We start from the raw sequence: 16382 nt of genomic DNA on the forward strand, positions 1-16382 counted from the left end.
TCCAGGGAGCTGAGGGAAACCTATGGCCCAAAGAATTCTTCTGCTAAAACAAAACTTCTGAGCACCATGGCCTCATCTCTTATCTTGTGTGGGGAACCCAGAGCCTAAAATTCAAGAGCTCTTCATTTTTCTTAAGAACAATTCCCCAGCCCCCTTTTCTCTTTTATCCATCTTCGCAGTTGAAGATATTGGCAGAGGAGATTTTATTTATCCTGAGTCAGTTTTAGATGAGATGAGACTTCTTGCACACCAGACACAAGGTAAAAAAACACCCAGTCTTTTATTTTAATGTCTTGCTTGGATTTGCTTCTCTTCAAACACCTGGATGGTTCTTTGAGTAGAAGGATGCTGAGAACTTGAACCTCCTCATTTAGATATCAGCTGAATTACAGAATCTCAGAATGTTTTGCACTGGAAGGGACTTTAAAGCTCATCTCATTCCACCTTCCACTATCCCAGGTTGCTCCAAGCCCCATCCAACCTGGCTTTGGACACTTCCAGGGATGGGGCAGCCACAGCTTGTCTGGGCAACCTGTGCCAGGGCCTCACCACCCTCACAGGGAAGAATTTCTTCCTGATATCCAAACTGACAGTCTTTGAGTATTTCGTTGTGGCTTGAGCTGTTTCTCTTCTCTCCTCCACGACACCAGTGGCAATGGCCCCTCACTCTCCCAGTGCCACTTCCCACAGGAAGCATCTCCCGTTGTCCTTTCTTTGGTGCTTTGCTTCGCCCATCCATCATCTCATCAAAATATCTCCTTCTCCATCAGGAAAAGCCAACTTCAAAGCGGGGAAGACGCTGGTTTTCCCTGTGCTAATCAGTCGAGGCTCCTGCCAGGCAGCTGGTGGTACTTGAAAGAGCATGAGTGATGCTCCCCTCGGTCTGGGCGGTGACCGTTCCCCGGGAGCCTCCCTGGTGCTGAGATCCAGGGAGGGGCAGGGAACTCGATTGCAGAGTCTCTTTAATGTGAAAATAACGGTGGAGATCAAAGCTGCCGCCAGCCTTCGCCTCCCCGCTGCCTGGAGAGCTGGAAAAGCACCCAGAAATCTTTCCTGCCCACCCGGGCTCCTGGAAGGGACGTGTCCAGCATGGATTGGTGGGGTGGTGCTGGAGTGGGGCACTCTACCAGAGCCTGCAGCTCTCTTCAAGGGGACGAGTGGCATTTGTTGGAGCAGCCGGAGCAGGGACATCCTGGAGAGCTGGGCGATGGATCCCCTCTTTCCTGAGCCCCCCGGCTGTACCCATTGTCCAAACTGGTCAAGTGGCTTTGCAGTGACAGACCCCAGGAGCTACCAGGGTTCACTTCCCCAAGCAGGGCCCCCCCCCAGGCAAAGGAGAGGTGAAGGCAGCCCAGCTGATTGCGCTGGCAAGCAGGGATTTTGTTAATGAATCAACCCCCTCAAATAACACCAGATACTTTGGATTTCGTGAAGCACAGCAGGTGGGAGGATCTCAAAAGGTCTCATCCATTCATTGAATTAAATATCCCTGAGTCTAGCCCAAGGCTTAACAGGGATGAAACCACCCACCAGCCTGGGAGAAAGCAAGTTCACAGCCGTGTGGAAGGTGCTGGACTCTGAGTGCACAGATGGATGGGCTGAGGGGCAGGTTCCCTGGCAGCACTGAGAGGGAAAATCTCACCCCACAGTCCCCACTCTCATCTGGGCTCCAAGCATGACCGTGTGGCAGCAGTTTGGAAGCTCTGTCCAGTGGTGGGAAGCCAAGGTGCGTGTCAGGGGGAGGCAGAGAAATGCTGCAGGGGAAATTGGAATAGGCAGAATATAATCACCTACATTTAAATAATGCATGTAATATGCAATAAATAAATTGTATTCATAATAAATATCAGAGCTGGCCAGATATTGGATACAATTATTCATATCCAGATGTATTGGCGAAGTGATGCATTATTCATATGATACTCAGCTAGCCCACAAATGCCAGGAATTCTTTGTTTAATCATGTGTTTGACAAACATCATGACTCATTAAATATATTATTCAGAAAATAGTATTTGATCAGGACTAATAGGCGTAGTGAAGACACTTGGAGGTTTGGGGTCCTGAATTGCTTTACTCTGGAAGTGGTGAATGGGGTTTGCTCAGAACTGCAGGTGCCCTTGTAATTGTATCTCACTTCTCTGTGGTTTCTGTGCTCACACTTTGAGGCTTTTTGTGATGGAGCCCAGAACCGAATCCTCCTTCTGTTTTTCGGACAGCTGGACAGTTCCCAGGTGCAGACTTTTGCTGTTTTCCCTCCTTGCCTGGTGTTGCCTGTCCTTAAGCCAAGCCGGCATCACCTGCACGTTCGCTCCTCGTTGAGAGCCAAGTTGCTATAGGGACCAAAAGGGATCTTGGGCATGGAGGATGCATCCTCAGGCTCTGCTGCCTATTGTGTGTGTGTGTGTTGTGGAAAAGGGTCTTTGTTGACCCCCATTTCCCCTTTCCACACTGGGAAGGAGGCCGGAGGAACGTGTGTGAGAGCAGAAGCCGTGAGTCAGCGGAGCAGGGCTGCTGGAGCTGCGCAGTGAGTCAGGGCTGTAACCCAGGAGCCCGGGCTGAGTAGGAGGCAGAATAAGTTTAATGAGCAGTGGTTGTTCATTTGCTGCTTAGTTTTCTTCCAAGGTGGTTTTCACAGCCCTTAACTTAAAGATCAGGACCCCACAGTGAAGATATCAGACCAAACGCTGAGCTGGAGGGATTGGGATTCACGGGGAGAGACGAGGGATGGGTGGTGCTCGAGTTACAAGCTCCGGATGGCAGGTGAACGAGGCTGCTGGAGGCGTCTCGTGCTGTTTGTCAGGGAGCTGATTTTCTAACCCAGGGCATAAAAATTCCATCACATCGATTTCTCGTAATAAAATTCAAGCTGGTGTAATTGCATTATGCCATTTTCCAAAGGGAGGGCTGGGGCTGGAGCTGCCTGCTCATCTGACTCACTGCTCCTGCCTTCACCGATGGGCCGGGGCACTGCCAGCCTGCCCGAGCTAAAAATACCATCCCAGTGGGGATAAACCGCAGCCAGGCAGAGGGTTTGGGGTTGGGGACTGAGCCTGTGGCACTGGGAGGGCTGGCATGAGACCCCGACTGAACCCCTCTGGGCATCACACACCGATGGGCACAAAAGGTACAGACCCACCTGAGAGGTGGCTGGAGATACCAGAGGGAAAACAGGGCTGGGAGAAAGCTGGTGGTGTCTCTGGCTCTGTCGTCCTGCTTGGGGCAGCAGCACTTCCCAGGTCTTGCAGATGTGCCAGAAACTACTTCCCAGGGGACACGGCTCTGCATAAACACAGGGGCTTCCCATGTCCCTGTGGGCAGTGAAATGAGACTTGGTGGAGCTCTGGGGCCTCTCCCAGTGTGACACTGGAGATGCCCTCCCTGCCACCACCAGGGAAGTTTTCCATGCGTTTCCTTCCTGGTTTTCTGCCCATCCTGGATGTGCCTGGGGCTTCACAGCAAGCAGGATCTTGTTGTGCTTCTGGGGTGTACCTAGACATTGTCAGGACAAGATCTTGTTACTCACATGTTTAGGAGGGCAAACCATCCCAAATCCTGTCTTCCTGAGTGCCCGGGAGCCAGCACTGCTCCACGATTGCCAGGTGTACAAACATTCCCAAGGCTGTCAGCTCCCTGTGAGGCCATGTCCCCTCCTGTCCCCCCCTGTTCCCTCCTGTCCCCTTCTCTCCAGCCCAGCCTTCACATCCCTGCCCTCCCTTTCCCTCCCCAGCTTTGCCCAGATGGACACACGCCTGGCAAGTGTTGTCTCCAAAGCTGCTGCTGCTGCTTCTTTTTCAGTTTTGTTCTTTAAAAGAAAAGCAAAAGGAGGGAAGGAAATAGGGAATATTGTGCCTGCATTTGAGATCCTCTTTGAGGGTTTTACTGTTGCAGTGGGGTGTTTTTTTCGTGGGTATCTATAGTAACGCTGCATCCAGCTACAGTTTTCTGGAGAGCAGCATTCCATGTCTTCCCGCTTCCATTGTTTTTTTTTTCCCAAATCCCTTTCCTCTGCTGCTCCCTGATCTTTGTGCCATGCCACTGAGCCATCCCATGGCTTCCTTGCATCCTTTTTATTCACTTGTGAGCATGAGGGTGGTCAGACTGCCTGTAGATAAGCCACTAAACTATCCACAGATAAACCACCCATGGACAAACCATCCATGCATAAACCATCTGTAGACAACCCATCCACGGGTAAGCCATCCAGGCACTGAGCAGACTAGAGGTGTAGGGTGCAATTAGTTACTCTCAGGTGGGATCACAGCACACTATTTATCTTTAATTACTTTTTCCCCCTTCCCGTGCCATCCCTGGAGGCAGAGGTGCCACCCGTGGGAAATGGACACCAACAGGAGTGGGTGAAAGAGAAGAAAGGCAGGTAGCAAAAGGATGGGAAGACACTGTAGGAATATTTTTTTAAAGAAGGAGAAAGCAAAGAATGTAAGAGAAGGGAAATGTCTTTCCTTTATGGGCAGGGAGCCCAGCCGCTCCCTGCGTGGCTCCAATGAGGATGCGGGATGCTGGATGCTCCCTCTGGAGGGGGATGGGATGGCATTCCCTGTCACCGTGTCCAGACAGCACTGCTGGGGAACAGCTGGTCCCTCAAGGCAGCCACCACCCTCCTGGCCCCTCTGGGATTTCAGGAGCAGCAAGCAGAGCCTCCCTGCAAGCACTTACTTTGCTCTTCCTCGTCTCTCCTCACGCCCAGAGCGGGCTGGGAAGCAGCAGAGGAATGACTCATTAGCTGCCAGCTCAGGGAAAGGCATTTATAGCTTTCTCACGGAAAACAGCCTTGGCTCAGCTCCACTGTCACTGCCCTCAGCTGCATCCCAGGACCCCAGCGGGGCTGGGAGAGCTGCTCCAGGCTCAGGTGTGGTGCTTTCCACGTGCTGGGGCTGTAAATCCTTCATGTGCTCGTCTGCATGGTGGGAGAGGAGGTGGCAGATCCACCCTGTGCCCCAAGCTGGCAGCCAGGGTCACCCTGAGAGCTGCCACACTCTGAGCAGTGCCTGAGCCCCTCGGGTGGGAGGGAAGGAGCTCTGTGGGAGCAACACCTCTCCCGGCTGCACAGTCTGAGGGTGGTTTGAGGAAGACTCTCCATGGCCAGGCAAAATGCAGCTGGGCTGGTGGCAGCTCAGTAGTTTTACTTTAGTCACTGATGACTTTGTTTTAGTGGAAGAGCCACTAGGATGTTTGAGGTTGCTTTTCCAGCAGTGCCTGGGCTGGGACCTGCGTTAGACACCGACTCACACCAGGAGCTGCCCCGGCCAGGCTGTGGCAGCACTTGAATGCTCTCCAGCTGCCTGAGGAGGAGGTGCCCAGTCAGTGGGCTGGGGAACAGTGACCTGGGTTGTCCCCTCTCTGAGGGGACCTGCAGTACAATGGGGCAGCCCGTTCCCTCGTGCCATCACCTCCCCTCTCCCCAGCATCCCCACTCACCCCATGCCCGTTGCAGGATCTCGGTCTGTGACGAGGACAAGTTCCGCCACAACGAGTTCATTGGGGAGACGCGGATCCCGCTGAAGAAACTGAAGCCCAACCAGACCAAAAACTTCAACATCTGCCTGGAGAAGCAGCTGCCGGTGAGTGGCAGGTTCAAAGCCACGTCCCCACCGTGGGACTGTGTGTGTAGCAGCTTGCATGTGGGACTGTGGGAGCACCCCTCACGCTGGGGAGGTGGGTGTCCGGCCGCGGAACAGCTCCCAGACTGGGTGCATTCCCTCCTGCAGATAGATAAAACAGAGGACAAGTCGCTGGAGGAGCGTGGCCGGATCCTCATCTCCCTCAAGTACAGCTCTCAGAAGCAGGCGCTCCTGGTGGGCATCATCCGCTGTGCCCACCTGGCTGCCATGGACGCCAACGGCTACTCCGACCCCTACGTCAAAACGTGAGTCCTGCCCCGCGCCAGGTGAGGCACGGCCACGAGCTGTGCTGTCCCCTCCCGCCTCTCCCCGGAGTGGAAATTAATAGATCTCATTAGGAGATGCAAATGAGGGCGCCACAGCAGCAGCTGGTGTTTGCCCGGAGCGTTGTTGTTCCCTGGCAGTCGTTTTGCAGAGCTCCCAGGTAAGGTGGGTGTGGGAGCTGCCTGGTGGTGCGTGGCTGTGCCCGCCCTGTGCCGGGGCATCCTGCTGTCCCTGCTGTGGTACTCACTGCCAGGCTCAGCTCTACCCTGGGAGACGGTCTGCAGCAGGGATGTGGCCCTGGGGACAGAGTTAGTGGCCCAAAGCAGACAGGTACAGTCGGGTTTTGCTGATGGGTTAGGGCACAGGCATCCCCCTCCTCTAGCCCCAGGGGATGGGCAGGTAATCACCCACTTCCCCAGGTCCCAAGGGAGAGGAGATTCCCAGCCCAGCTCTCTAGAGCCCAGCTCCCAGCCACCACCCTGCACTTGGGAAAAGCTCTAATTACAACGTGTGCGTAATTAGGTCAGACAGCACTTTAATGGCAACCCACGGCTCCGGTGGCTCCAGGGCCCTGTTAACAGAGCTGAGGGCACGTTCACAGGTCCCGCTGACACTTCCCGATGTAAATGACTGGGAGCACCTTCCTTTTGAAAAACATCAGCGATATGAAGTACAGTCATTCAAATGACTGTAATGGGCTGCTGACTCAGCCTCACCCAAGTGATTTGGGGAAGTTGGTGTCACCCAGGGGCTTTCCAGAGATGCTGAGGGAGGTGATGGTTTGCTGATGCAGACCCAGGCTGGTGTGAGGCCCTGGATTGCTGCTGGTTTTTTTGGGGGGGAATGGTATTTTTCACATTCACTCTCTGCAAAGAAAGGGTGGCCATGGAATGGAAGGACCAGCAGCCCTCCCTGTGCCCATCCCACATCCCTGTTCCCACAGCACTCACGCAAACTTGGGCACTTTCAGGGACAGCATTTAAGGCAGAACTACTGGGATAAACCACGCCTGGGAGACCAGTAATGGAATTTATCAGCAGGACACTTTGACCTTCCTATTTAATTGTTCTTTAGGGGTGGAGGTGTTTGTATAAAAATCCCCTCTTGCTTTTTTAAATGCCCAAGAGCAACACAATTCCCATTGTTGAACCCAACTTGTTTTAGGTGCCATCCACAGGAGACTGTATCAGCAGGGCTGGAATCAGAGCAGATAGAGAAGTGATGCTTCTCAGTACAAGCCCTAATTTTTTAATTATGAGCAAGATCTGGAAAGTGTAACAAGGAAGCAGAACTGATATTTAAAGGCACGGCACCAGCACAAAACGACAATGGATTGACTCTGCTCTGGCCCAGATTTCAGGTGCTCTCTCTGATGACACTTTAATCTTGTTTGCTCTCCAGCCCTGCTGCTCTGCTGCAGAATATCCACAGGGAACAGTGGTGCCTAAAGCTGCAGTTGCCACATTCACTCCTGCTCCCTTTTCCACACTGCATGTGCTTCCTGTCTCCTGGAGAGACTCAAGATGAGCAGACTGGTAGCAGAGTCCCAGGTCTGGACTGGGACTGGGCTGGGAGTGATTGGTTTTGGGAGCTGGGAGCGTGTGTGCAGTGCCAGTGTCCCCTAGGGACTGGAGATGGGATAATCAGTGCTCTCTGCAGCCAGCAACTTGCTTGTGCTAAGGTCAGGAAATGCTGCCTCCTCCCAGCATTCCCAACATTTTAGCAGGGGAAGACAGGGGAAGGAGAGCCACGGGTTCACGGGACTCAGTTGCCCACCTCATCCTGCCTCCACTGGGATCTGGTCCCATCCTGCCCTCCTCAGCACCCACGTGTGATGGGGCTGCTTCAATCTCGTTGCAGATACTTGAAACCAGATGAGGACAAGAAATCAAAGCACAAGACGGCGGTGAAGAAGAAAACACTGAACCCTGAGTTCAATGAGGTGGGTTTGGGGTGGTTGTGGTTCTCAACGAGGGGCTTTTCTCAGTGTTCAGACTTAAAAGATAAAAACGACACCTTAGTAACTATGTGGGGGATCGGGGTTGGGTTCCCTGTGGGTGGCAAAGGGCAGCAGCCCAAGGAGGAGGATGGGCAGCCCCAGCTCCTGTTTCATCCTGAGCTGTCTCTGCTCCCCCACAGGAGTTTTGCTATGAGATAAAGCACGGCGACCTGGCAAAAAAGACCTTGGAAGTCACCGTGTGGGACTATGATATCGGCAAGTCAAACGATTTCATAGGTGAGTGGGGCACTCCAGAAGGTCTCTTTTTTATTTATCTTCACTATCTGTGCCTCTTACTTTTTCATCTGCTGCTCTTCTGCACTTCTCCATCCCCACATTCATTCTTGCTGGGTTTTGGTTCTACTTTTATCCCTCTCCTGCACCTGAGCCTCTTCTCCCACACGGACATCCCCCGTGTAAGGAGCACCCAAGCAGGGAGAAGATGCATCTCCCTCTCCCCTTCTGTTTTCAGATCTTTTCCTCTGAACAAAAAACCAGGTTTAACAGGGAGGTTTCATTTATCTCTGTTGGGTATCTGGGCTTGTTGTGATTTTGCTCCTAGTCTCTGTGATTTATCACTAACAAGTGCCCGGTATCTCTGACAGCTGCTGCGACTGCAGTGAGCCCTTGGCACAGGAACAAGCTGCCTGGGACAGGCCCCAGCTCCCAGCCATGAGGGGGGAGGGAAAGATGGGCTACAATTGCCTGTGTGTCACATCAGGTCGTGGCACTGGATGCTGTGAGGATGGTGCATGCCCTGGCTCCATCCTGCATCCTCCAGCATCCCCTGGGCATCCCTCGGCATCCCTCGCAGGGCTGACGTTCCCGCCTCACCTCTCCCCGTCTCTGTCTCTCTCCCAAGGTGGAGTGGTGTTAGGAATTAATGCCAAAGGCGAGCGGCTGAAGCACTGGTTCGACTGCCTGAAGAACAAGGACAAGAAGATCGAGCGCTGGCACACGCTAACGAACGAGCTGCCGGGCGCCGTCCTCAGCGACTGAGCTCCACGGGGCCGCTCCCGGGCGGCCACAGCTCCGCCACAGCCTTTGGACTTCTCTCCTTTACGGCTTCGGATGCGGGGGATCACGGCACCGGGGCAGCCGGGAGAGCGGGACACCCCCCGGCACGGCCTGGCTGCGGGGAAACCCCTGCCAAGGGGAGAAGGCGGCGGCGCTTTGCTCCGCCCAGCCCGTCCCAAAACTGCCTCCCTGCACCCTGACACACTCATGGCCCTGCCCACGGGCATGCACGTGCACACACACATATGTGCACACACACATATGTGCACACACACATATGTGCACACACACATATGTGCACACGCACACACGTGTGCACACACACACACACACACACGCGTGGACACCTCACGCCTGCATGCTCTGCAGTCTGGCTCCTCTCCCAATCCTGGCTGTACTGAGTTACCTTCTCGCTGCCTTGCAATTCAAGTGGCAACAATGAATGCGTCCGTCTGCGTCCGTGTGTCCAGCATCGGCAAAAGGCGTCACTTCAAACCTGGAACTGTTTTTCCTCAAGGCAAAACTGTGCCATATCCCTGGTGGTTTGTCAAGTCTCTGTGGTTTGGGCCTAAACAGTCTTTTACGCATTTAGATCTCCTCTGTTGGAATGATTGTGTCCCTGGTAACCTGGAAAGAGCGTTTGCTTTTCTTCCAGGAGTGTTGTGCTCGTCCTCTCCGATAACTCATGTGAAGTCGGCACAGCTGTGCAGACCACGGTTTTCCTCTTGGGATCGGGCAGCTTCACGTTTGGGAGGCAAAAAAAAAAAGGCTCAGTGAAGCCCCTGGCTGTTCCTGCTTCCCAGGATCCGCAGCCACCACTCTCCTGATGAAACCACGCCTTCCCGCCCAGAGCCACGCAGCAGCACAGCTATTTTTCCAGCAAAGCCAGTTTTCAGGCTACATTTTTTCTCTCATTTCTCCCTTATTCATCCTTTTCCAATTCGTGCCATTAAATAAAACCCAGTGAAGATGCAGAGCCTCGGGGCTGAGCTGGAATGTTGTTTGTGGAGATGCTTGGCTCTGGCACAGCTATCAGGTTGGCCCTTTTTCTGCCTCAAACAGCATCCAAACCAAACTTCTGTGTATGGCACAGTAATAATATAATAATATTATTATAATAATAATAATAATCCCAGATCTCATCCTCTGTGATCCACCTTGGCCTGTCTCTGCATCCTCATCCCACTGGACATCCAGAAGGATGAGCTAAAACTTTCTATGAAATGCTGCACGTTTCCCAAAATTTTTGAAGCCTTTAAACCATCATTTGTTAGGAAGAGCTGCTCTTTCCCCACAGATCTCAATTACCTTCAGCTTCCGAGCCCTGTGCATGCACATGAGCGTGTTGCTGACTTCCTTTTTTTCTTGGAAAACAATGGGATCTCTGGAAATCTACGTTTACTTTTCAAAGTGATGATCATGTTACACCTTGTTTGATATGAGGGGGGGTAAAAGAAATCAAGGTTCATAGGGGTTTTTTTAATAACTTAATATTTGTAATGCATTCTACAGATATGCATGGATTTTATTTGAATGCTGGCAGCGTGTCAAGTCGGATGTTCCCAGTAATCCTTTCTGGTCCAACACCTTAAAACCTGGCTTGGGTCTGAGCTTCCAGGAAAGCTCCAGGAGCACCAGGTTGGCTGTGCCTCCCTTTTTCTTGCAAAATTCCTTTCACGCCATCATTCCTTCTGGCATATCTTGCTATGAAACTGGTTTATGCCTGAGGTGGAGTAGGACATGTGTGTGTGGGTTCCTTCACTTTGTATCCCAGTCTTTTCTAAGCGGGCACCCTGTCTGTCCGTCCGTCCCAGCTGCATGCAGAGTTGGTGGTTGTCATGCCAGGCCTCGTGAAATGTTTGATACCAATGTTTTGCTACCATGTGAAGGCTGCAGAAACCGTCCTTACCTGCATCCTGAAAGACTTTTGTATTTCAGTATTACCTATCCGTGTACTTTTTGTCGGATTTGTTAATATTTATAACGAGAACCGAAAATAAAAAGGTTAAAAAAAAAAAAAAAAGCTGATGCTGGTGGTGCAGCTTTTGAATTTGGGGTCTGGCAAGGATTTGGGGAGCGGGAGATGGTTTTAAACTAGAGCTTTGGGGGCTGCTTGGCCCAATGTAGTATATATACACTACGTGTGTAAATGTATATATAAAAATAAATAAATTAATTAATAAATAAATACAGAGAGAGAAAGAAAATACATGTATGGCCCAATGTAGTATATATAGTACACGTATATTTTTATATATTTGTGTATATATATGAATATAGTAGCCTGCAGCCCAGCAATTCCCCCAGAGCACAGGGAATGACATCCCAAGTGCCAGAGCTGGGCAGGGGTCACTCTTACAGGAAAAGACAGCTGGAAAGCACAAGGAAAAAAATATTTACTCAATTAAATGATGCTCTGTTCAGTCATCAGATTTTTGTTTAAGTCAGTCTTTATCCCCTCAGGAATAAAGAGCTGATTATAAACGGGGGGGGGCAGGGGCACAGACCCTGCAGATTAAAATAAGGCTTAAGGCATTTGAATGCAAAGCTGCTCTGGGGCACGTCAGACCCTCCTGCTCTATAAAGAGGCTTTGCTTTTTGGGGAGGATCACCTGCAGCAGGTGGAGCCCCAGAAGCCCCATGTACTCCCCTGACAGCTCGCAGGAGCCCCCAAATAACGGGACCCCGGGGCCCTTCGATGGCCCCCAGTGGCCCCACCAGGCCCCACGGGCCGTGTACCTGTCGGTGGCCGTGCTGATGGGCCTCGTCGTGGTCTCTGCCTCGGTGGTGAACGGCTTGGTCATCGTGGTTTCCATCAGGTACAAGAAGCTCCGGTCGCCCCTGAACTACATCCTGGTGAACTTGGCCGTGGCCGACCTGCTGGTGACGCTCTGCGGCAGCTCCGTCAGCCTCTCCAACAACATCAGCGGCTTCTTCGTGTTTGGCAAGCGCCTGTGCGAGCTGGAGGGCTTCATGGTCTCCCTCACAGGTAAGGGCACGGGCCTGGAGACCTGCCTTGGTCTCTGGCTGGTGCTTTTGTCTTTAGCAAAATGGCTTTGGGAGTGTTTCACCAGCTTTGTCATCTCCTAAAGTCAGCGTTTTCATGTGGTAAAACTCGTGTCCTTCAGCTATTCTTCAGGACAGGGAAGGGTCAGGTAGGTGGTTGGCTGTGCCAGGTCACCATAGGATCTGTCTTGGTCCTCACAGAGGGGGAAATGTCACTTGGGCACATGAGGAATCTTTGCTTGGTGTGCTTTTTGTGGGTGCTGGTGGCTGTGTCAGCACACCTGTGGGTGAGGGTGCACCAGGGACTGCACAAAACCATTTGTCAAGGGCACTCCTGTGGCGAAACTGTGATTGCAACCACAAGGCATCACAGACACCCACTGCCAACTTCATCTTTAAGGGCCAAATACCCTCACAACTCTCCCTGCTGTAAGAAAAACATCCAAATACTTGTTAAAACCATGTTTACTTGGACAGCTTTAGATCGTCATCTACCACATGCTGGCATGGGCAGCAGAGCCTGTCCCTAAGACACAACCCCTCCTTCTCCCCCCAGGCATCGTGGGGCTGTGGTCCCTGGCCATCCTGGCCCTCGAGAGGTATGTTGTGGTCTGCAGACCCCTGGGAGACTTTCGGTTCAAGCACCGACACGCCGTGAGTGGCTGTGCCTTCACCTGGAGCTGGTCACTGCTCTGGACAACCCCACCACTCATGGGCTGGAGCAGCTACATGCCTGAAGGTAGGGGAGGGGTGCGTCAGACTCCACTGGGTCATCTTGCATATGCTTTTGAAGCACAGAATAGCTGGAGAGTGTCTGTGCTGGAATTTAAAGTGTTGGTATCTCCTGCTGCTCAATAATCCTCCCTGGGAGGTTGTTCTTTGGAAGTTGCCTGCTACAGGACCTGCTCTGGCTGCTGGAGCACTCAGAGCAGCAGCCAGCATGCAGCCAGCCAAAACCTGCTTCTGTAGGGGCTGATCTCCAAGAAAAGTGAGAGGTGCTTGGGTGGCATTGCTAAGCAGGGTCAGTGCTGGCTGTTTTGGTACTGAGCCCTGATCCAAGCCTGTCCTTGGTTCAACCTTGTTTCCAAACTTTGTTCCAGGCCTGAGAACCTCCTGTGGGCCCAACTGGTACACGGGCGGCAGCAACAACAACAGCTACATCCTGGCCTTGTTTGTCACCTGCTTTGTGATGCCCCTCGGCCTGATCCTCTTCTCCTACGCCAACCTGCTGATGACCCTGCGAGCGGTAAGCACGGCGGGCACAGGTGAGCTCACGGCTTTCTGCTCACAAAGCAGGTTTTTGTGACGCTCAGTGGAGCTGACACCTCCTGGCACTGACATCGGGGCACCCAAGGGATGGGAATGCTGCTGCAAGTTGCTAACAGGGCACCTCTCTCCCTTCCAAACCCCCCGCAGGCTGCGGCGCAGCAGCAGGAGTCGGACACGACGCAGCAAGCGGAGCGGGAGGTGACCCGGATGGTGGTGGCGATGGTGATGGCCTTTCTCATCTGCTGGCTGCCCTACAGCACCTTTGCACTGGTGGTGGCCACCCACAAAGACATCACCATCCAGCCAGCTCTGGCATCTCTGCCCTCCTACTTCTCCAAGACCGCCACAGTTTACAATCCAATCATTTACGTCTTCATGAACAAACAGGTGAGAAAGAGAGAGAGGAATCAGCCAACAAACCACAGCTTCACTGGGGCTTCTGGAGAACAACTAAATGGGCTCATAAAACATGGAGGAACCTTGTATCCTATCTGGGAGCATAGTCACAGACTTGATCCTGGATAAGCAGGGAATAAATGGAAAGGGAGGGAGCAGCCTGCGAGCCCAAACAAGAGCTCATTTTCCTCTTCCATGATTTTATGGGGTCAGGCAACTTAATGTTAGATCACAAACGGCTCATTGAAGACACAGAACAAACAGAATGAAACTTTTATTGTCAATAAACTGCAAAGAGTGGGGCTGGGAATAGAGATCTCACCCAAAATATAACCAACGTCCCACCCCTCAGAGGTGACACCAGAATTGTGCTATCACATGTAACCCACCCCTCCCCTGCCCAGTTTCAGAGCTGCCTGCTGCAAATGGTGTGCTGTGGTTACCACCCCCGGGGGACTGGGAAAACCTCTCCTGCTGCCCCCCGTCCCCGCCCAGGCGTCGCTGCAGAGGGGCTGCAGAATAAGGTGATGCCGTCTCACCCCGTCTGAGCGCTGCCAGATCCTGCCTGCACCAGCACCAGCGCCAGCTCCAGGCTCTGCCTGTCCCACCCAGCCTGGTACAGCACGGGCACAGAGCAGGCTCAGTGCTGGACGTGAGGGGGGGCTCTCAGAGGCTGAAGTCCCCAGCAGTCCACAGGGTTCTCCAAAGAAAGCCATGAGTGTCTTCTTGAGGGAGAGGAGCCACCCATCGTGGGATAAACCGCAGACTTTTATTTCACTCTCCTAAGGACACCCCCTCCCTTCCAGCCCCTCACCTCGGGCAATTGTGAGCCTTTCAAGAACAACAACAACAACAAAAAAACCCAAAATAAAATAAAGAGCAGTATTTTTTCCTCGATGTAAAACACCCCAAGTTGCTGTTTGGCCCAGCCGGTCTGGCTGTGATGCCACATCCCCAGGGGTCTGAGGGCAGAGCTGCACATTCCTCACCCTCAGACAGAACAAGTGCTGTTTGCGCTGCCCGAGCTTGCTGTGAAGTTCAAGGTCATGCTGGAAATCTGGCATAAATCCAGCAGGCACGTTTAAGTGCAGACTGTGTTAATAAACATTAATGAACACTAACCAGTTCAGAGGCATCTGTTTTACCGGCTGGTAAGAGGGTTCGACAGAAAACACATCCCCTCCTGGCACGTCTCTTGTGGCAAGTGCCACATACACCATCATAACAGAGACCAAGAAAAAAACCCAGTTCAGAATCACAAAAGTACTTTTTTTTAATATATTTAAGGCAATAAGGAAAGGTCTTAAATCCACTGATTTCCCAGCAAGGGTGAAAACAGGGTTGTAACAGGGCCCCGAGGTCAAGGCACAACAGAAGCACTGCTGCCCATTAACAGCAAACAAAAGATGCCAAAGGCTGCAAGAGTGAAATAAAAGCCAAAACCACCTCCGTGGGGCTCTGCAGCTTTACACCTGATATTGAATGTGTTTATCTAGACAATCACACTTCTGGTTTGCCAGGCTGATTCTGTGATTTAGGAGCCCAGGGAAAAAGCTTCTAAAGACAATTCTGCAGATAGCAAGTCTCTGAATCTCATTTTTACCCAATTACTCTATTTTTTAAAAAAAACCTGTCTGCCTTCAGAGATAATTGTCTTTCAAATTTTTGCTCCTGAACACTTGAATTGCTTTCAAAATGAGATGATCCACAGTCACAGGATTCCAAGGCTCTCCCCTCCGCGGTTCTATAATCGAGCACAGGGATGAGCCCCAAACACGTTCTCTCCTCCTCCCACCCTCTCCCACAGCTTCTGCCGATGCAGCAAAGCCGTGAAGGAGTTAGAGGGAAGCAACGCTCCAAGTTGTTCATCACCTCACTAAATTGCCTCACTAACATGCAGCCCACAGCCAGACCAGCAATTTGCACTGCCACGGAGGATGAGGATGAGTTGTGGGAGACTGAGGGGTTTTTTTTTCCTCCAGCTGAGATTCTCTGCTCCAAACCAAGAACAGAACAAAAAAATCCCCAAACCAGATTGGTATGAAGGAAATAAGCTGGACGGGGTTTGCAGCAACCTGGTCTAGTGGAAGGTGTCCCTGCCCATGGCAGGGGGTTGGGACTAAATGATCTTTATGGTCCCTTTCAACCCAAACCATTCCATGACTCTCTGACCTGCCAGTGCAGGGGGACAGGACATTCATCCTCATCCCCACCTCTGTGTCTCAACCTCCCTCCCTCCACTTTGCTTTCCTACGGGAAGAACAGCTCAGCTCGCATGTGAGCGGCTCAGAGAGGAATTAGAACAGCTCAATATCACTGTTTTAATTTAATTAATTGGCCTTTCATTCTCTGGGAAGCTGAAAAGCAGCATTAGATGGGCCCCTCTGATCTTCTCTGCTGTCTTGCACTGGTCCTTGTTTAATTGTTTCTGTTAATTACAGCTTTTGTGCCCATGCTTTTTGTGATCTGGATGATTTACAGTCATGCTAAACTTAAATGTGGAAAGTACAAGTGGCCGAAAAACTGAAATCTGTGTTGTGTTCTGGCCTCGATAAGGAGAGCAGACAGGCTATGGGGCTACTTGAAAGGCTCCCTACCAACAGAAATAAAAATTCTCCACATTAAGATTAAAAAAAGATAGGGAAATGGTTCACAGCCCGCTCACCATTTGGTCCGACAGATAAAATAGAACAAGAAATCCGAGGAGCTGAGGAGATTTCACATGTTGCAGACCAAAGTGATACATAATTATGCGCACGCAAAAACTCACGTGTGCCCCCCTCCACCAC

The 16382-nt window shown here is 51.9% G+C and overlaps 2 protein-coding genes across 2 annotated transcripts in view; both read left to right on the plus strand.

Annotated features, from left to right (window-relative positions):
- DOC2B (double C2 domain beta) overlaps positions 1–9124 on the plus strand; it is a 30814-nt gene extending 21690 nt beyond the window's left edge. Inside the window, exons 5-9 of the mRNA XM_018076810.2 lie at positions 5456–5582; positions 5730–5887; positions 7767–7848; positions 8046–8142; positions 8768–9124. Coding sequence (XP_017932299.1) covers positions 5456–5582; positions 5730–5887; positions 7767–7848; positions 8046–8142; positions 8768–8904 — 601 coding nt within the window. The 3' untranslated portion in view covers positions 8905–9124. The remainder of the gene's footprint in view (positions 1–5455; positions 5583–5729; positions 5888–7766; positions 7849–8045; positions 8143–8767) is intronic.
- A 2389-nt stretch (positions 9125–11513) lies between these two features.
- On the plus strand, positions 11514–14213 carry LOC103763813 (pinopsin). The gene is made up of 5 exons (XM_018076583.1): positions 11514–11911; positions 12485–12667; positions 13029–13174; positions 13345–13584; positions 13998–14213. Exons 1-5 carry the CDS (start codon positions 11563–11565, stop codon positions 14139–14141), a joined length of 1062 nt encoding a protein of 353 aa, XP_017932072.1. The 5' UTR covers positions 11514–11562; the 3' UTR covers positions 14142–14213.
- Positions 14214–16382: the final 2169 nt, after the last annotated feature.

The sequence above is a fragment of the Manacus vitellinus genome, unplaced genomic scaffold (genome assembly GCF_001715985.3).
Source record: "Manacus vitellinus isolate BGI_N305 unplaced genomic scaffold, ASM171598v3 scaffold_32_pilon, whole genome shotgun sequence".
Classification (NCBI taxonomy): domain Eukaryota; kingdom Metazoa; phylum Chordata; class Aves; order Passeriformes; family Pipridae; genus Manacus; species Manacus vitellinus.